Source organism: Hypomesus nipponensis, chromosome 17 (assembly GCF_054491055.1).
Source record: "Hypomesus nipponensis isolate SF chromosome 17, ASM5449105v1, whole genome shotgun sequence".
In the NCBI taxonomy this organism is placed as follows: domain Eukaryota; kingdom Metazoa; phylum Chordata; class Actinopteri; order Osmeriformes; family Osmeridae; genus Hypomesus; species Hypomesus nipponensis.
Window position 1 is genome coordinate 22700001 of NC_140377.1, and position 21100 is coordinate 22721100.

General features: G+C 50.9%; 1 protein-coding gene across 21 annotated transcripts in view; it reads left to right on the top strand.

The window, feature by feature from the left end:
- Nucleotides 1-21100, top strand: part of mybpc2a (myosin binding protein Ca) — a 38982-nt gene that overhangs the window by 276 nt on the left and 17606 nt on the right. The window contains exons 2-9 of one of the 21 annotated variants that reach the window (XM_084677368.1): nt 10033-10056; nt 10436-10471; nt 10754-10771; nt 16643-16657; nt 17241-17324; nt 17709-17857; nt 19169-19286; nt 19756-19804. In XM_084677368.1, coding sequence (XP_084533494.1) covers nt 10033-10056; nt 10436-10471; nt 10754-10771; nt 16643-16657; nt 17241-17324; nt 17709-17857; nt 19169-19286; nt 19756-19804 — 493 coding nt within the window. Of the gene's footprint in view, nt 1-10032; nt 10057-10435; nt 10472-10558; nt 10574-10753; nt 10772-13036; nt 16990-17240; nt 17325-17708; nt 17858-19168; nt 19287-19755; nt 19805-21100 lie in introns of those variants that run through there. The other 20 variants (XM_084677369.1, XM_084677376.1, XM_084677377.1 and 17 more) reach the window with 20 other exon arrangements.

The following is a 21100-nucleotide window of genomic DNA, read 5'->3' on the forward strand; positions in this document are numbered from 1 at the left end:
TTTGGAAGTACGAGCTGTAGTGTCAGATGATGAGAGAGGATGCTTTTGGAGACAGCAGGATGTGGAGGACACAAGGAAACCAGGACAGGCAGATTGGAGCTTGGTTTGCTGTAGGAGGGTGGTCCTGTTGGTCAAGGGTTGGAAGGTTGGTTAAGGGTTGGAGGTTTGGGGTCTTAACTTCTGACCACAGACACTAAGGTTACAAACTCATGACGGCTGTAAAAATCTCGCTGGATAGTTGGTGAAGTGTGAAGTTCTTCTTCTTCAATCCTGTGGTTCCATTTTTAAGTTTCTATTTGTAATCAGAATTTTATTTTTATTGAACAGCAAACCCCACAGCAGTTTCCTACTTTAATTAAGTTAAGTCATAAAACTGTGCTCAAGCACTTATAGCGCCTAGCTACCACTTAAGTAGCCTTTAGAAAGTGATAAACTGCTTGTGTGTGCATGACATCACTTTAGATTGCCAAGAGGTGGTCACTTATCCGTCTGTTTACAAAACATTGCAATAAATGTCACTGAAATTTACCGTCTCTACGTATGTTTGTGTATGTGACAAGGGTCTAAAATATGTCCCCATCTCTTGTCATCAGTACATCGGTAAATCACATAGCAAAATGAAATCGGAGAGACTGACTTAAAAATGGAACGAGGTAGGGGGGAGGGGGAAGGAGAGAGGGAGGATGAGGGCTGGGTGACAGCCACAGGCGCTCACGGAGAGAGGGAGGAGGGACGGGGGAGGAGAGAGGTAGGAGGGAGATGATTTGTGAGCGGAGGCCAAGCCAAGTCAGGTGTGACTACCTTGCATCATATCTCTCCACCTCAGACAGCCCATACGTCTCTCCCTGCTTCCTTCTGGTGTTGCTAGACTTGACTACACTCCCCTGGCCTGGCTAACTGCTGCTGTGGTTCTTCAAAACAACCCTCCTCTGCAGAACTGCCCAGAGAACCATCCTCAGGACAGTTGAACTAGTTGAACTCCCCAGCTCGGTCCTCTCTCTGCGCCGGCCGTCCCCAGCTCCGCCCTGCGAGGTCCTCTCTCTGCGCCGGCCGTCCACTCTCCTCCACGTCTCTCCCACGTTGGGGCCGTTCAGCATCATGACATCATAGATCATGTTCCTGTCACCACATTACTGACATCCCCAAAGCTGCCCTCTCTCACTTTTCCACCAGCCACAAAATCCTTGGCCCTTCTTTGAACTTCGTTCAACCCCCCCCCCCACCCCACCCCTTCCTTTGCCCAGCTCACATGACACCCCCCGGTGACTCATTGCCCTGGGTAAGACTGTCTGGGCCCTTCCCAAGCCACTGGGATCTGGAGGAAGCACGCTTCTCAATAAACAGCATTCAGAATAGTCGCGCAGCTCTGGGGAGTGGTGAATAGTCGCGCAGCTCTGGGGAGTGGAGTGACAGAATCAGCAGTCTCTGGGCTGTGGTGTAATGTGGTCTCTGTTTACCCAGGTTGACCTGACTTCTACAGTTGCGTCCTGATTAACTGTGCTGGTTTGTTTGAGTCTCACAGCTCCTGTGGACCAGAGCTGGGGCATGCTGGGGGAGGAGCCTTGGGAGGGGAGGAGCCTTGGGAGGGGGAGGGGCCTTGGGAGGGGGAGGGGCCTTGGGAGGGGGGGGGGGCCTTGGGAGGGGGAGGGGCCTTGGGAGGGAGCCCACTTCCTTGTTTTAAAGAGAAATATTTGGGGTCACTTTTCAATCTGTTTTAAGTGAAGTGTGACAGAAGAGGCAGAGAGATGAACCCAGGCTGCTGGGGCCTGCTGGAAGGGCGCTGCTTACCCACTGAGCTACCCCACCTCCCCCTCCTTGTTTTGAGACACAAGCACTTGATTAGTGTAAGGTTATAACCCCCATCCCCACCACATTGCCCCCCGTCCCCTAACCCCTGCTGGGGCCCGGGTGCTGGGCCACAGAGAGGCTGTGGGCCCCCTCCCCGCCCAGGCCTCTGGAACACAAGCAGTGCAGCAGTCTAGGCCTCATACCAAGGCTGTCGTCATGCCCGCTCAGCTATGCATGTCTGCCTTGATGGATTACAGACAGATGCAGAGTCAACACACAGAGCCTAAAGAGTTTACAATGAAAGTGTGAACTGTGATCTAATCTGTCATATATCATTAACTAAGACTTAGGGGACACAGACAAAGCATTTTGTGGTGGATGTTCGGATACTGAAAGTAATATTTGATAATGTCCTCTAATATGAAAGGCTTTTTGTGTGCTTTGAGCGAGACTATTTTAAGTGTGGGGAGATAAATAGAGAATGTTAATGGCAGGCTGTTTGGGAGGATATTTATGGAGATGTATACAACACGAAGTTTGCTTCCATAAAGACAGTTGTAATTGTTATTCACCACACTCTTTCGCTTAAAGCTTTTTCCACTAGGTTTTTCCCGACAGTCAGCAGTGTTTATTACAACAGTGTGAAGTTGAACCCCCCCCACCAACATCTCAGTTACCTGTCTCCATCTCACGTCCTCAAAGGCCCACCTGCTTTCTCCTCCCTGTCTTCTATACACCCTCTCCCCACACGCACCTACAGCCTGGGATGGTAGAGGAGGGAGAGGAGGAGAGAGGAGGGGGTGAGTAGGGGAGAGGAGATGAGGGGAGGTGAAGGGAGGGGAGGGGAGGTGAAGGGAGGGGAGGGGAGGGGAGGGGAGGGGAGAGGAGAGGAGAGGAGGGGAGGGGAGGGGAGGGGAGGGGAGGGGAGGGGAGGGGAGGGGAGGGGAGGGGAGGGGAGGGGAGGGGAGGGGAGGGGAGGGGAAAGGAGGGGAGAGGTGAGGAGGGGAGAGGAGGGGAGGGGATAGGAGGGGAGAGGAGAGAGGAGGGGGTGAGTAGGGGAGAGGAGATGAGGGGAGGTGAAGGGAGGGGATAGGAGAGGAGAGGAGAGGAGAGGAGAGGAGAGGAGAGGAGAGGAGAGGAGAGGAGAGGAGAGGAGAGGAGAGGAGAGGAGAGGAGAGGAGAGGAGAGGAGAGGAGAGGAGAGGAGAGGAGAGGAGAGAAGAGGAGGGGAGGGGAGGGGATAGGAGGGGAGAGGTGAGGAGGGGAGAGGAGGGGAGAGGAGGGAAGAAGAGGGGTGAAGAGAGGAGAGGGTATCCAGAGAAAGACATCACTAGTGGAATGCACACAGGCCATAATTCTTATCATCATTACTGTCTAATAAACCAGCCTGATATACAACCCTCTCTCACAGGGTCTTTTCTGTCCTACGGCCCCTAGCATGCACCGTTTAAACACAGGTGTCGTCCGGGCTACAGCTACAGCACATTACGACATGTTAGTTTATGAAGCGTGACGAGTGAATAAACCATCACAACCCCAGCAGCGAAGCAACAGGCTGAATTACAAGCAGCACATCAACATGAAGAACATGCAGAATTGTCACCACAAACAGTGAGACATTCTGACACCAGCAAATATATCTTAGAATAGAGTTGCAGACGTTCAAACTGTCTCTGTTCGTCCATTAGCATAGTCAAACAAATAGCCCATGCTGGGAAACCGGCTCTCAGTTTCCAGCACATTCATAACAAGGCTCCTGTCCTCCTTCTTGCCTCCCTCCCTCCATATGTAGAGAAAACTATATTAAGTAAATGACATAAACCCACACATCATCAGAGCCGTGACACAAAACTGCCTCATGATTGAGCGATATGGAGACCGGAGGCTTAAGTGTTCCCTGAAGCAGCCAGAAACATCTCTCTGCCTCCATCCTCTTCATAAAACGCTGAAACTCCATCAGTCACACTCTGCCCCCAACATGGACGCCTGCCAAATGCCAATAATACCATTGATACCCACCACACACACACACACAGATAGAAATAGATGCTTTGAATATTAATCTCCCTTTTACATCCTTATGTGAGCAGGCCAGCCTTGGTTCTATATTTGAATATTATGCAAATGTGGAAATGCAGTGAACCAGAAGCAGAATCTAGTGTTCAACCTCAGAAACGCTTCAGGCACCAATCAAGTTCCCGAACGAGATCGCAGATCACCAACATATCGTGCCATGCCTTTTGAAATAAGCAGTACTGTTCAGGTCCAGCGATTTGAATTGGAACATGTCGGAGACGTTGTGTGGAATGTCACAGATGATAGATGAGCCCAGCAGTCACCTGTCCCTGGAGCAGGGATCAGAGAGCCCAGAATGGCCTTAGTCCCTTAGCTAGTGACACACTCCAATAAGTCACTTACACGACAGACCCTGACACACGCACACGAGTGGTTGGGTCACTCGTTAGTGTCAGGTGGAGTCAAGGAGTCGGGTGGCTGAGCGGTGAGGGAGTCGGGCTGGTAATCTGAAGGTTGTCAGTTCAATTCCCGGCCGCACAAAATGACGTTGTGTCCTTAGGCAAGGCACTTCACCCTATTTGCCTCGGGGGAATGTCCCTGTACTTATTATAAATCGCTCTGGATAAGAGCGTCTGCTAAATGACTACATGTAAATGTACAGTGAGGAGTGGGTTTAACCAGGTCACTGGGTTACCCAGGAGACGGCCGTTTCAGACAGTCTAACATCACGCTGCCAGGAGATTGAACCCTCACTGTGTCAGATGTTCCGGAACACTCTTTAAAACATGCTGTGGTGTTCAAGAGTGTGTAAACACCACAGCACAGTCACACCACAGTTGAACACAGTGAAGTGGGTCTCTACCTACACAGTCATGTTCAAATAAACTTCAAGGTGTTACATTCAAGTGTCAATAATGGTCTGGGTCGGTGATGAGACAACCTAATACTGTCTACCAGAGGCTCTCTGACTGGCTCTCTGGCTGGTGGTCTGACTGGCTCTCTGGCTGGTGGTCTGACTGGCTCTCTGACTGGTGGTCTGGCTGGTGGTCTGGCTGGTGGTCTGGCTGGTGGTCTGGCTGGCTCTCTGGCTGGTGGTCTGGCTGGCTCTCTGGCTGGTGGTCTGACTGGCTCTCTGACTGGTGGTCTGGCTGGTGGTCTGGCTGGTGGTCTGGCTGGTGGTCTGGCTGGCTCTCTGGCTGGTGGTCTGACTGGCTCTCTGGCTGGTGGTCTGGCTGGCTCTCTGGCTGGTGGTCTGACTGGCTCTCTGGCTGGTGGTCTGACTGGCTCTCTGACTGGCTCTCTGGCTGGTGGTCTGACTGGCTCTCTGACTGGTGGTCTGGCTGGTGGTCTGGCTGGTGGTCTGGCTGGCTCTCTGGCTGGTGGTCTGACTGGCTCTCTGGCTGGTGGTCTGACTGGCTCTCTGACTGGTGGTCTGGCTGGTGGTCTGGCTGGTGGTCTGGCTGGTGGTCTGGCTGGCTCTCTGGCTGGTGGTCTGACTGGCTCTCTGACTGGTGGTCTGGCTGGTGGTCTGACTCGCTCTCTGGCTGGTGGTCTGACTCGCTCTCTGGCTGGTGGTCTGACTGGCTCTCTGACTGGTGGTCTGGCTGGTGGTCTGGCTGGTGGTCTGGCTGGCTCTCTGGCTGGTGGTCTGACTGGCTCTCTGACTGGTGGTCTGGCTGGTGGTCTGGCTGGTGGTCTGGCTGGCTCTCTGGCTGGTGGTCTGACTGGCTCTCTGACTGGTGGTCTGGCTGGTGGTCTGGCTGGTGGTCTGGCTGGTGGTCTGACTGGCTCTCTGACTGGTGGTCTGGCTGGTGGTCTGGCTGGTGGTCTGGCTGGTGGTCTGACTGGCTCTCTGACTGGTGGTCTGGCTGGTGGTCTGACTGGTGGTCTGGCTGGTGGTCTGACTGGCTCTCTGACTGGTGGTCTGGCTGGTGGTCTGACTGGCTCTCTGACTGGTGGTCTGGCTGGTGGTCTGACTCGCTCTCTGGCTGGTGGTCTGACTGGCTCTCTGACTGGCTCTCTGACTGGTGGTCTGGCTGGTGGTCTGACTGGTGGTCTGGCTGGTGGTCTGGCTGGTGGTCTGGCTGGCTCTCTGGCTGGTGGTCTGGCTGGTGGTCTGACTGGCTCTCTGACTGGTGGTCTGGCTGGTGGTCTGGCTGGTGGTCTGGCTGGCTCTCTGGCTGGTGGTCTGGCTGGTGGTCTGGCTGGCTCTCTGGCTGGTGGTCTGACTGGCTCTCTGGCTGGTGGTCTGACTGGCTCTCTGACTGGTGGTCTGGCTGGTGGTCTGGCTGGTGGTCTGGCTGGTGGTCTGGCTGGTGGTCTGACTGGCTCTCTGGCTGGTGGTCTGACTGGCTCTCTGACTGGTGGTCTGGCTGGTGGTCTGGCTGGCTCTCTGACTGGTGGTCTGGCTGAAGGTCTGGCTGGTGGTCTGGCTGGTGGTCTGGCTGGCTCTCTGGCTGGTGGTCTGGCTGGTGGTCTGGCTGGCTCTCTGGCTGGTGGTCTGGAGGAAGGGCTTTCCACTCGCAGGCAGGAGGAGAGGGAAATGTCACAAGAGATTAACTAAGAACATTCCACAGAGGTTACCCTGCAACAGGGAGCTGGATACGAAGAGAGGAGAAGAGACAGAGATAGAGAAGGGGGAGAGAGAGAGGGGGGAGAGAAGGAAGAGAGAGAGAGAGAGAGGGGGGGGGAGAGAAGGAAGAGAGAGAGAGGGAGAGACAGAGATAGAGAGGGGGAGAGAAGGAAGAGAGAGAGAGAGAGACAGAGACAGAGATAAAGAGAGAGAGGGGGGAGGGAAGGAATGAAGAGAGAGAGGGATAAACATAGATAGAGAGGAGAGAGGGAGAGGGGGAGAGAAGGGGGAGAGAAGGGAGAGAGAGAGAGGGAGAGACAGAGATAGATAGAGAAAGAGAGAGGGAGGGAAGGAAGAGAGAGACAGAGATAGAGATAGGGAGGGGGGAGAGAAGAAAGAGAGGGAGAGACAGAGATAGGGGAAAGGGGGAGAGAGGGAAAGAGCGCTTGAGAGAGAGATACGAAGAAGGCATGGGTATTTAAAAAGTTATGTTTTATGTAATTAGTCTAAGTTAGGTTTTTATTGGCTGTTTTTCACAAGCCAAATCTCTCTGCCATCAAATCTATTTGGTTTAAACCCTGAAATAACAAGACCCCCTTCTCTGATGTACCATGGATGTCTTCTTCTCTGGTGCTGTGAGACAAAATATGGATGTTGTGGGGTTTATACACGGCAGGAATGAGTCAGGAATGAGGAGAGGTGCATGTTTAGAGCCAGTCCTGTCAGAGATGAGGGGGCAGTGAGGGCAGCTTGACTGAGCCTCTCAGACTGTCTTTCATCAGCTATCTCACAGGCTATCTGTTAACACCACCCAACACCCAATGTGAAGCGGCCCTGCCGATGAGCCTCTATTTAATGATTCTCCCCATCGTTGACCCGTAGTGGCCTTTTTAGTTTTCGTCTCTCTATATCTCTCACCTTGCCCCACCCCCCCATCCCCCCACCCCCCTTTCCCCTATCTACCGCGTGTCACATGTTACATTTTGTTTTACGTGTTACATTAAGAAGGTCAGACTTAATGTCAAAAACTGTCTGGTTGAAAAAACACTCAAAAAACAGCGCCCGTGATTGAGCAGAAGAGAATGATGTGAAGTTCATTGCTCTTCGCGGTCAGAAATCAGAAACACAATAACTCACTAGGGAATAACATTATTGGAACAAGGTTTGATGAACAAGATTCATGACTCTCTCTCACTATTTTAATAGGTATACACGACAAGTCATCTTCTCAGGGGAGGTTACACGGTAAATCTACACGGGCCTACACGCCCGTGAGCACCTCAGGTCAGACTCATTACAGTGACAAAGGGATGAAGAGAAGGAAAGGTCGGCTAAGCACGAGGAAACGAGCGAGAGAAGGAGCCGAAACGCAGGAGAACGAAGCGCTAAGACGGAAGGGAAACCAATGTGTCAAGGGAGCGCTGAGCCGACCGTAAATGAGAGATTATTTGGGGGGAATCGGGATGGTTGCACAACGACACTCCGTGCATCATTGTGTATTAGCTTTAGCATTAGCACTGAGGTCGAAGGGTCGGAGTTGCTCTGTGTGTGATTTAGCGCTGTACTGTACTTAGAGCTTCAGCTATGGAGAGGCCAGGCGGCGTGTGAGCGTGGGGCAGGGAGCCGCGCCGTGACTGAGAGCCTGCTGACAGCCCGTAACCGGAGCCCGGAGACATCTGTGCTGAAGGAAAGAATGAGGTCTGGGGGGGGTCAAGCCAGTGGACAATTGCTTGTAAATTTCTTGACTTTTTTATTAGCGGACGTCTTATTTAACCGCGGAGTCTCGATATTGCGTCTCCGGGACTGTCAGAGTGTTTCTGTGTCATCAGTTCAATGGTTGGATCGCTTTTGCGTTCATTTAGTTTCATATATTTTGTTGATGGAGTAGGATCCTGTTCCTAATCCAACGAGGCAGCAGGAAACAAACAGGAGCCCAGGTTCCACGGCGATGTGCAGTCCTACCTCCCCCAGCTGAAGGTTGGCCTCCAGACAAGAACAAGGCAGCTCATGTGTCCTCTCCCGATAGCATCGCAGCCACAAAAGGTCTTGTCATCAGAGCTTACGGTCCAGTACCCTGCCTGGGGCCCACACCCCCCGAGGACGGCTGACCAAGACACCAGGGCCGCGCCCCAGCGCCCCAGCGCCCCAGCGCCCCACCTCCCTCCCTCCCCTGGGCCCGGGGCCAAGACATGCAGCCTGGACTAAAGCAGGCATTTACAGCCTGCCTGAGACTGGGGTGGGGGTGGGGGTACTGCAGCACTAAAACCACATCAAACTACACCACTCAGGACTATTAACAGAATGCTCGCTGAGAAACAACCCTTCTCCAAAATAGAAGTGTTTGCTCCCACCTGCAGGCTGCCAAGGCCAAGACTGACACCTCGCGCCAGGTCAGCGCACCCTGGGCTGGGGCAGGGTGGTGGGAGGGGGCTGGGGAGACACAGGGCTGGGGCAGGGTGGTGGCAGGGGGCTGGGGAGACACAGGGCTGGGGCAGGGTGGTGGCAGGGGGCTGGGGAGACACAGGGCTGGGGCAGGGGGGTGGCAGGGGGCTGGGGAGACACAGGGCTGGGGCAGGGTGGTGGCAGGGGGCTGGGGAGACACAGGGCTGGGGCAGGGGGGTGGCAGGGGGCTGGGGAGACACAGGGCTGGGGCAGGGGGGTGGAAGGGGGCTGGGGAGACACAGGGCTGGGGCAGGGGGGTGGCAGGGGGCTGGGGAGACACAGGGCTGGGGCAGGGGGGTGGCAGGGGGAAGGATCTCTGCGGTTAGGGTTGTTTCACATGATAGACTTTGCTGAGTCGGAAGAACAGGGCATGAGACTGTTCTGATGGATGTGTTCACAGCAGACCCACGCGGGGCGGTTGATAAAACCCTCTGGAGACGCTGTGAGGCTGTCTCTCTGGTTTCACCTGAGGGGCAGAGAGACTGTCTTAATCTCCTCTCTCTCTCTCTCTCTCTCTCTCTCTCTCTCTCTCTCTCTCTCTCTCTTTCTCTCTCTCTCTCTCTCTCTCTCTCTCTCCCTGTCTCTCTCTCTCTCTCTCACTCTCTCTCTTTCTCTCTCTCTCTCTCTCTCTCTCTTTCTCTCTTTCTCTCTTTCTCTCTGTCTCCCTGTCTCCCTGTCTCTGTCTCTGTCTCTCTCTCTCTCTCTTTCTCTCTGTCTCTCTCTCTCTCTCTTTCTCTCTTTCTCTCTGTCTCCCTGTCTCTGTCTCTCTCTCTCCCACTCTCTCTCTCTCCCTCCCCTGGGCTACTGAGGAAACTGAGATAGGCGTTGACGCACTCAGACTGTATCTTATCAAAACATATTTGTTTTATTTGCATATTTTGATCCCACTTGGGGCTTCAGTCGTTTCAGTGACTCAACCACAGTTATCCGTTGTGATCTTTTCCAAACACTCAGTCAAAGCTGAGTTGTGGGAAGGCATTCATATGCAGGACACATCAGGAAGAATTCCTAGAGTAGGTGTCTACCTAATAGGACTCGAGTCAGCTTTCGATGTTGAAATCTCTCTCTGTCTCTCTCTGTGTCTCTCTCTCTCTCTCTCTCTCTCTCTCTCTCTCTCTCTCTCTCTCTCTCTCTCTCTCTCTCTCTCTCTCTCTGTGTCTCTCTCTGTGTCTCTCTCTGTCTCTCTCTGTGTCTCTCTCTCTCTCTTTCTCTCAGAGGAGAATCGTGAAGATGAAACTGGTGAGAGGAGTACAATGCAAAGTTGACAGAATATTCGGTTCCCCTGTGGTTGGCATGTGTGTTTATGGAGTTGGATCTGTTTATATTTATCCTGCTGAATATGCACATGTTCTGTTAATGCATTCAAATTCAAGTGTTGAGTGCAGGTGTGTGGTGGGTAAATGCATCAGATATTGCATGCATGTTGTCTATAAATATCTATTTTGAATCCTGGATTCAAGAAGTTGTTTTGTTTGACGTCAGTTGAAGAAGGGGATTCAGAAATAGCTCTGGGATGTGCTGTCACACATCTTACTGTGCACATCTGTGCCACGAGGCTTCTGATGCCATGAGGAGTTTGTACCATAACAGACTCAATGTGTTTTGTTGTTGATCTCAGCAGCCAAGGATGACGGCGCTGCAGCGCCCCCTGCTGGTGAGTCCAGTCCTGACACACATCATCAGCATGAGCTCCTTCTGACTTTACCTTCATCTCAGGGCCTTTTCTCTCTTTTCCTTACAGGTAAGAAGTCGGGTGGTGAGAAACATCTGTGTGTGCGTGTATTTGTGTGTGTATGTATGTATGTGTGTGTGTGTCTTTATCTCTGTGTGTCTGTCTGTCTGTCTGTCTGTCTGTGTGTGTGTGTGTTTGTGTTGTATCGGTGCAGATCGTCATCTCCTTGTGTTTCCATGACGACGTGTGTTTTCCCTCACTCAGGGAAAGCGGCAGAGGAGGGTAAGGTCTCCAGACACACAAGCACAGAAGCAGCTTTCTGTGGGGATGGGACTGAGAGTGGCTCTGCATGGTTCTCACACACACCACACACACCGCACACACACCACTCACACACACACACACACACACACACCACACCACACACACACCATACATTTGTACCCAGTAATAAGTTATCCAATAAGATGGCATGGACAATGAGTGCTTCTTGTACTGGTTTATGATCAACATTCTCAGACTTTGTTATAAACTCTTTGGCCATGTGGTTCCTTTGTGAATTACCAGAGATTAATCAGTTGGTTCGACTTAATCATCTGTCAGTATTTTGTATTGAGGTACTCGTTTGTGGGATTGTGTCGTATGTTAAGATTTATGGGAAAGGATAAAAATGTTTGTTTTGTGTGCCTGTACTGTATGTTTGTAAGTGTGTGTGTGTGTGTGTGTGTAAGAGAGTGAGAATTCATACATGCATATGACCTTGAGTGTTGTGTATCCAGTTGCATTCGTTGTTTGGTAAAGCGTGAGATCAACTTGCAGAACCAGGATATACAATATATACAGTAGACACCTTATATTAGCTCTGTGCAGAACCAGGATATACAATATATACAGTAGACACGTTATATTAGCTCTGTTCAGAACCAGGATATACAATATATACAGTAGACACGTTATATTAGCTCTGTTCAGAACCAGGATATACAATATATACAGTAGACACGTTATATTAGCTCTGTTCAGAACCAGGATATACAATATATACAGTAGACATGTTATATTAGCTCTGTGCAGAACCAGGATATACAATATATACAGTAGACAAGTTAAATTAGCTCTGTGCAGAACCAGTGTGGATATATGGTAGACACATCATCATGCTAGTTATGTCCAGAATCTTAGGGTAGTGGTCAGCACATCATGCTAGCTCTGACCAGCACCTCAGAGAAGTGTCTTTCCTCTCTAAAAACAAGCTCATTTTGTCAGAAGATTCCAAGCCTGCTGCATAGGGTAAGAGAGGGAGTCAGTGCGACTGAACGCCATTCTTCAGTAAACAGTGTGCTACAAGTTGTGGTTAGGATCCAATCTGTGTGTCATTTATGTTGACTTATTTTTCTTCATGGTTGGATTGTTTGTCTTGGGTGTCTATCTGCATATTGCACATGAGTCTGTGAACCTTCCAACAGGGACATTGTCTTAGGGGAAGCATTAAGGCCACAGGACAGTCTAAAGTAGGGAGAGTTTTTCTGTAATGAGGGAAACATACTGAATGTCTGATGATTTCAAAGTTGGTAGGAAAATCGGTAAAGTTGCTCAGCAACTTTCTGTCACCGAGATTGTGTCTAAATGTACTCGAGGGTATATGTTTTTTGAAGTGTGTGTCTGTGTGTGTATTTGTGTGAGAGTAAAAGAGTGAGTGTGTGTATTTGTGTGAGAGTAAAAGAGTGAGTGTGTGTATTTGTGTTCGCTTCATAACACGCTCTGCATCATGCTAGCAGTGCTACATACTTTGCTTCATTTGACCAGCACCAATCTCCTTGCTTTCCTAAACAGAGACTCCACCCATTACTGAGGAGGAGGGCTTTTACGGCTGATTCTGTCGAACGTATTCAGGAGTGACTGTGTGTGAGTGAGTGTGTCTTTTTGTCTTTACATTTACATTTTACATTTATTCACTTAGCAGACGTTTTTATCCAAAGCGACCTACAAGCGTCTTTACACGTGTACGTTGCATACGAGCTTCAAACCTGAGCCCATCCTTTAGAATCCTCCTGTTCCCTTTCACAGAGGTCCCTCGCACTGGAGAGGGTAAGAGAGTGTGTGCTGTGAGGAGCGGATAGTGAGCTGTATGACAGCCTGTCCTGTATGTGGTGTGAACACTGAGCTCCTGTTCCTCACCCCGAGGTCCTGTTCCTCACCCCGAGGTCCTGTTCCTCACCCTGAGGTCCTGTTCCTCACCCTGAGCTCCTGTTCCTCACCCCGAGGTCCTGTTCCTCACCCTGAGGTCCAGTTCCTCACCCCGAGGTCCAGTTCCTCACCCCGAGGTCCTGTTCCTCACCCCGAGGTCCAGTTCCTCACCCTGAGGTCCAGTTCCTCACCCCGAGGTCCAGTTCCTCACCCCGAGGTCCAGTTCCTCACCCCGAGGTCCTGTTCCTCACCCTGAGGTCCTGTTCCTCACCCTGAGGTCCTGTTCCTCACCCCGAGGTCCTGTTCCTCACCCTGAGGTCCTGTTCCTCACCCTGAGGTCCTGTTCCTCACCCCGAGGTCCAGTTCCTCACCCCGAGGTCCTGTTCCTCACCCCGAGGTCCTGTTCCTCACCCTGAGGTCCTGTTCCTCACCCTGAGGTCCTATTCCTCACCCTGAGGTCCAGTCATCTCTGTCCACAGAGACCCAGCCTGCCACGGACAGGAAGCGCCTTCATGGTGGTGTGTGTGTTGTGAGTGGACGTTCTGATTCTGCATAAGCCTGTCCAGGAAGTGATGTCGTCCACTTCCCCTCTCTGAGATCCATCACTTGTGTTGACAGAGAGCCCGCAGGCTGTCGAGGGTCAGATCGTTTGTGGTTTCGTAGTGGCTAGTGCACCAGCCTGCTCTGCAGTACGGTCCTGTATGTGGTGTGCGAGAGAGGAGCCGTGGGCCTGGTTAAGAGATGTCAGAGCTGTCAGAGCCGTTTTGGTGAAGGCTGTCATGGGAAGGGGACAGCACTGTCCTCTGGGACAGTCTGTCTGAGTGGATCTGTGTTCATGTGTGGAGACCAAAAGTCTGGAGAGTGTGTGTGGAGTTAAAGTCATGTTGTAGTCTGCTGCCCAGGGTCAGCATCAAGGTGTGTGTTTTATGGAACACTTGTCATTTGAGGTTGTGTGTGTGTTGGTGGGTGTGCGATTACTGCTTTAGACATGTGTGACCACACAAGTTTAGACAGCCTCTAAAATCCTGTTGCTTTATCAAACCGAGTTCCTGCCTGCTGGGGATGGTAAGATATTTTCTTCCTAAATCAGTTATAATTTTTTTTGTCCTTTATCAGACACTCTTATCCAGAGCGACTTACAGTAAGTACAGGGACATTCTCCCCAAGACAAGTAGGGTGAAGTGCCTTGCCCAAGGACACAATGTCATTTTTGCACGGCCAGGAATCGAACTGGCAACCTTTTGATTACTAGCCCGATTCCCCAACCGCTCAGCCACCTGACTCCCCCAGTATGTTGTTTCTGAATTGTGGACACATTTTGGTTCAGTTCGTCTCCTAAAACCTCTGCCCCTTCTGAACAGAAGCTCCAGCTGTTGGAGAGGGTAAGCATGTTTATCTTCCATGCTGTGTGTGTGTGTGTTGCGTATGTACATACTGTATTTATGTGTTTATCGAGACCCAATTGTATCTCTCTTTTCTGTCAGAAGAGAAGGCAGCAGAGACACGTCAGTGAGCAGGCCTGTTGTGTCTGTGACATGCTGAGAGTCTTGGATGGGCGCATGATGTGTATATACCTACTGGAAGAATGGAGGGAGAGTGCATATGCATGTATGACTGATCTGTGTGTGTGTGTGTGTGTGTGTGTGTGAGTAAGTTGCAGGTGTGTGTGTGTACATGTTTACTGCCTGAGCTCGTACAGTCAGGCGATGTTACTGTGGGAACAGGTCTACACTGTCTAGGGTTCATGTCTGTCATCTTTCGAGTACCACAACATCCTTGCTCTTCCTGACTCTGGACTGTTTCCAGCCACCGGCTCAGAGTACAGGACAACCACATATTTGGTGACCTTTAACCCTGTGTCTGCAACACTAATGTCCGTGTCCTCATTGTTTCTTTTAATTCAGATGAGGGCAGAGATGGTAAGGAAAAGAAACAATACAAGCTCTATGCACTCGTCTGTTTGTGTGTGTGTGTGTATGTGCTCCCGTCCGGTTTGGGTCCGCTGGTTCACCTGCACGTCTGTCAGTCCCTGTTGCTGGATACCGTCCTCTGTCACGTGACTCTGTCACATGACTCTGTCACATGACTCTGACAGAGACTGATGCAGCTCACCAAGCCCTGGGGGTGCTCTGGCGAAGGCCTTCTAGTGTCTACCTGAACTCACCTGTAGAGCTGAACAAACAAACAAACAAACTCACCTGTAGAGCTGAACTCACCTGTAGAGCTGAACTCACCTGTAGAGCTGAACAAACAAACAAACAAACTCACTTGTAGAGCTGAACAAACAAACAAACAAACAAACAAACAAACAAACTCACCTGTAGAGCTGAACTCACCTGTAGAACTGAACTCACCTGTAGAACTGAACTCACCTGTAGAACTGAACTCACCTGTAGAGCTGAACTCACCTGTAGAGCTGAACTCACCTGTAGACCCCGCTACCTGGGGAGAAGATGAGACGCAAAAGGAGATCACACATACAGAAGGCAATCACAAGCAGAGGAATGTTCCAGAGAGACAGAGAGCGTTAGGTGCTGCATCAGCGCTGTCTGATGCTTGCTAGCCCCTGAGTTCTGTCAGGATGAGTCACTTCCTGGTTTCGCCTCAGCATCCGAGTGCAGGGTTCGTCTTAAAACACCAAATGATCCCCGACGTGCAATTAACGAGAATTGACCAGGTAGTGTGATTGACAAAGTGATATATACTGTTCTGTGTTAGTGTCCTCCTGGTATATATCGTGTGTATGTGTGGGCGTGGCCTACTGTCTGCTGACAGGATATTTTAATAGGTGTTTTCTTGTTAAGAACTACCATTCATTTATAATATGATAACCATCTGCCTCATCATCAATGTATATGAGAAGAGATATACAGTACGTTTGGTTGAAGAAGTGTTGTCAAGAAGTCTAACGTATTGAGCTTCACCTGTGTGTGTCACAATCATACAATATATCAAACATCAAACATATACCTAACAGATAATGAAGTGACCTGTACCTCATAACATGGGGCTGACGAGGCAGGCGTTCCGCCTCTCCTGGTTTGGATGGTTGCTGGTTCTGTTGTTCCAGCGACAGGGTTGCCTGTGTCTGGCTCCACGCTGAAGCTGCCACACCACCCAGATCTGGCCCTAGCTCCTCCACCTCTAACACCACCAGCGTACGTTTTCTCTAAACTCAAAAGAGCAGCTCCTCCCAGGCTGTGGATGGTGGCTGTGTGGTGGCAGCTCCAACATGGCCGCCCTGCCAGCCCCCCTCTCCTCAAACGCAGGAAGAGTTTGGTGCTGACATGACAAGTGTCACCTGAGGGCTGCATCTTAAACAGGATCTGACCCTGAGCCGGTCCTCGAGAGACACTTTAGATGAAACTGTGACATTAACTGAGCCCATAAAAGCAGAGAGGGACATGGGCGGCAGTGGCTCTCTGGTTTATGGAGGCGCATGACCTTTGACCCTGTTTCCATTTTGTCGACAACGTTTTCATCCAATGGATGCTACCCGGGGTCCTAATCGTTCCTCCCGACTGGGTATTGCTGTGTTTTCTTATCTGCTGTATGTCTATTATATCTCTCCATAGATTTCATGTCAGATTCAGAAGGTGAGAGGAAAAGATTTGAGATTTTTCAATATGCACTTGTAATAATTCCCTAAGTACTATAATTCACTAAGTCTCCGTAGTGATGGTAATGACTATTTGGGATTTTCCACTGGACTTCTATAGGCAGTAACCCACTAATGGTTTTTGCTTTACCTTTCAGTTTTCTAAAGTAAGTTATTGTTTAAAGATAGACAGAGAGGTAGAAGCGCCTAGTGTATCTTGTGTGTGGGAACACGCTAACATGTGAGTGACACCTGCAGGACAGGTGTTCATAGGACCAGCTAACGCCTGCCTGTCACCATAGCTACAGATACCGTGGAAAATAACATGTTCCCTCACTTTGTCTCTCTCTCTTTCTCCTCCAACACAGAGCTGCCTCCTGATGGTAAGAGACACATTTTAGCATCAGCGGGTCTAACCTCTGACACATGCCAACAAGGTCACTAAAGGGTACCCTGATCATCTCAAGAAAGTCAACTGTTTGGCGGAAATATTAAATCAGAGTTGTTTTAAAGGAACCGTCAGCCTGTCCGCTTTCACGTCCTCTATTGCCACCCTAGTGGCCAGAGATAGACACCCCTGTCTCTCCAGACACCAGAGGGTTAGTCCAGCTCTGAAACACCGCCTTGTGATGTGACCAGCTCTCCTATCATCACACCAAACAGGAAGTCAAACCAGCAACAGGAAAGCTGTTGCTTAGCGCGGAGTATCTCCGAGGTGATTGAGATCTGGCAGTCAGATGCCAGTAGGGGCAGATTCATGTAGGCAGATTGAAGGAGACATGACAGCTGATTTAGTTTAGTGTTCCCCCGTCTGTTGTGTCTGTTGACCGTGATTTGTGTCACATGATCCCTGATCCATGCTGTGTGTGTGTACCTGATGTGTGTGTGTCTGCCGTGTGTGTGTGTGTGTGTGTACCTGATGTGTGTGTGTGTGTCTTACGTGTGTGGCTCCTCCCCTCCTCCCAGAGCACCTTCCTGGAGAGGGACCCCAGCTCTCCGAGCTGAGCGGTCTGTTCGTAGAGAAGCCTCAGAGCACCACGGCAACCAAAGGTGAGCCCCCGCCCGCTGACCCCTGACCCCTCAGCCCACAAACCCTAAAGCAGCCATTAGGGTGTTGGGTATACATCATTAGAGTCCTAATGGAGCCGACATGATTTCAGGCCTGTACACGTTCCTTGTTCACTTAAACAAACCGGACCTCACACGCGCACAAACATTTCCCAGGACAAGGAGAAAGCGTAGACACACCTCCTGTTTAGCACCGTGGTTATTTGTACTGTCGTGTTTATTTTATTTAAGTAAAGTCTTGTCTGTTTTGATGGTATTGACCTGAGCTAAGTGAATTTCTCTTTGTGGACCATAAAGAGCATGTATCTCTCTGTATGATGGTGGTTGTAGTGTTCAGGTGACGGTGGCTGATGCTTTGCTTGGCAGGGAAGAACATCACCTTCGTGGCTAAAGTGGACTCCTCAGACCTGCTGAGGAAGCCTGCCATGAAGTGGCTGAAGGGGAAGTGGTTAGACCTGGGCAGCAAGGCTGGCAAACACCTGCAGTTCAAAGAGACTTATGATAGAAACACCAAGGTATAGTGTTTGTGTGTGTGTGAGTGTGTGTACAGGTGTGTGTGTGTTGCCATGTGTGAGACTCTGTTTGTGAGACTGATGGATGAAGACAGTATTATTTACATCAACGTTGACCAAAACATGAGTTTTGGGACGAAACCTGCCGACTCGCAGAAAAACGCTCGACATTTCAGCATCTCTGCTCGCTGCCCTCCCTGTCACCGGGGTTGGAAACCCGTGTGTGGTCCAGTCCCATGCCTGTACAGTGTGTGGTTCAGTCCCAGGCCTGTACAGTGTGTGGTCCAGTCCCAGGCCTGTACAGTGTGTGGTCCAGTCCCTGTACAGTGTGTGGTCCAGTCCCTGTACAGTGTGTGGTCCAGTCCCTGTACAGTGTGTGGTCCAGTCCCTGTACAGTGTGTGGTTCAGTCCCAGGCCTGTACAGTGTGTGGTCCAGTCCCTGTACAGTGTGTGGTCCAGTCCCTGTACAGTGTGTGGTTCAGTCCCTGTACAGTGTGTGGTTCAGTCCCAGGCCTGTACAGTGTGTGGTCCAGTCCCTGTACAGTGTGTGGTCCAGTCCCTGTACAGTGTGTGGTTCAGTCCCAGGCCTGTACAGTGTGTGGTCCAGTCCCTGTACAGTGTGTGGTCCAGTCCCTGTACAGTGTGTGGTTCAGTCCCAGGCCTGTACAGTGTGTGGTTCAGTCCCATGCCTGTACAGTGTGTGGTTCAGTCCCATGCATGTACAGTGTGTGGTTCAGTCCCATGCATGTACAGTGTGTGGTCCAGTCCCTGTACAGTGTGTGGTCCAGTCCCATGCCTGTACAGTGTGTGGTCCAGTCCCAGGCCTGTACAGTGTGTGGTCCAGTCCCAGGCCTGTACAGTGTGTGGTTCAGTGCCAGGCCTGTACAGTGTGTGGTTCAGTCCCAGGCCTGTACAGTGTGTGGTTCAGTCCCAGGCCTGTACAGTGTGTGGTCCAGTCCCATGCCTGTACAGTGTGTGGTCCAGTCCCAGGCCTGTACAGTGTGTGGTCCAGTCCCAGGCCTGTACAGTGTGTGGTTCAGTGCCAGGCCTGTACAGTGTGTGGTTCAGTCCCAGGCCTGTACAGTGTGTGGTCCAGTCCCATGCCTGTACAGTGTGTGGTCCAGTCCCAGGCCTGTACAGTGTGTGGTCCAGTCCCAGGCCTGTACAGTGTGTGGTTCAGTGCCAGGCCTGTACAGTGTGTGGTCCAGTCCCAGGCCTGTACAGTGTGTGGTCCAGTCCCAGGCCTGTACAGTGTGTGGTCCAGTCCCAGGCCTGTACAGTGTGTGTTGTGGCCTTGGTCCCCGTCCGTTCCAGGTGTACACCTATGAGATGACCATCGTCAAGCTGGTGGATGGGGATTCGGGAGGATACCGCTGTGAAGTCACCTCCAAAGACAAGTGTGACAGCTGCACGTTTGAAGTGACCGTTGAAGGTAAGCTTGAGAACATCCACTAGAACACCAGGGTCTGGTCAGTTTCTGTTGAAGCTGTGCTTGAGAACAGCTCTCAAAACTCATTCTAGTCATCCACCAAGTACAGTTATTGCACACATTATACAGTATAATTCAGCATTAATAAGCAGTGTCCATGTAACCAGGTTCAGTGCTGTCTGCCTGTGATGACCCCCCCCTCCTCTCTCCTCTCCCCCTCTCTCCTCTCCCTACTCTCTCTGCCCTCCTCTCTCTCCTCTCCCTCCTCTCTCTCTCCCCTCCTTTCTCCCCCATTTCTCTCTCTCTCCTTCTCTCTCTCTCTCTCTCTCTCTCTCTCTCTCTCTCTCTCTCTCTCTCTCTCTCTCTCTCTCTCTCTCTCTCTCTCTCTCTCTCTCTCTCTCTCTCCGTCTCTCTCTCCCCCCTCTCTCTCTCTCTCTCTCTCTCTCTCTCTCTCCCCCTCTCTCTCTTGCAGCCGTACAGGAGGAGCAGCAGGCCAACATCCTGGAGGCGTTTAAGCGATCGTGAGTCAGGGAGCTGCTATCCAACATGTCACCTGTCAAACTGTCTGGTGTTTGCCTCTGTGTCTCTGTCCCCGGGGCTTCCACAGTCAGGCCGGACTCTGTCCATGTCTGCCACTGTGGCACCCCCACGAATGTATCGTAGGGGTGGCTGGGGCGGGGGTGGCTGGGGCGGGGGTGGCTGGGGCGGGGAAGGCTGATGCAGGGGGTGGCTGGGGCGGGGGTGGGCTGGGGCAGGGGGTGGCTGGGGCGGGGGTGGGCTGGTGTTGAAAATGTTGATTTGGCGTACCGAATTCAAAAGCCTTAACTGAATTTCAGGAATTGTATTATGCTGTTGCAGTTTATAGGCTTGTTGCAAACTATGTTAAAATGAGAGTTTGTCTATTGGGTTAGGCTGGCCCTAGTGGGGTGGGGGTTAAGTGTTTCATGAGTTAGTTTTGTGTGTGCTCATGTTTATAGATGTAATATCACTCTAGGTGACTGTAGGTACCTCTGGTTTAACAGACTGTGGTGGTGACGCCATCTTTGCAGAACTCCGTGTCTGCTTGTCCGTGTGGAAAGGGTTCATAGCAGGAGTCAGTTGGCTTTAACCATTTATTCAAATGATCACATTATTTCCTTTCCTGATCAGAATGCAGGCCAAAACACCAGGGTAAGGTGGAGAACACAACATGCAAATAATAGTTTCATATTGTGTTTGAGAGGAATTGCAGCATGTCCATTTGTGAATTTCTCTATTGAACTGAAAAGAGGAATTTAAATGAATGTCTTGAGTTTACCAAACGGGTTGAAAGGGTAAAAATGTTGCTGAAGGAAACATGGTGTTAAGACACGGTATGGGGACGTTTAGGAAGTCCTTCTCCCACTGGCCATGAGGACGTAAGTATGGAGAATCTGGCAGATTCTCTCCTGTGTGTCTCCATTCTCTCTGGGGTTCTTATCCTCCATCAGTCTTCAGTGTTCCAGAACCAGAATCCAGGGTGTTCTGAATCTGTTCTTCCGGGATTCCGCTCCATGTGAATCCATTCTCTGGAATTCTTTCCCACACCATTGTGTGTTTGTGTGTTTCGACGTGAAATAGCCGCTTCACGTTGTCTTTGTCATACGGCTATTTCTGATTCAAACTTCCCATTAACTTTGGCCAGTCAACAATGCCAATAATGGAACCAGCGTATTTTTCATGAATGTCATGCTCTCGCGATGCAATCATGAGATAGAGTTATGCTTAAGTGTTCATATAGCGTTTTTTTCCCAGTTCCCTCAAGGAAAAAGGGAATGCATTCGTCCTGAAGAAAAATC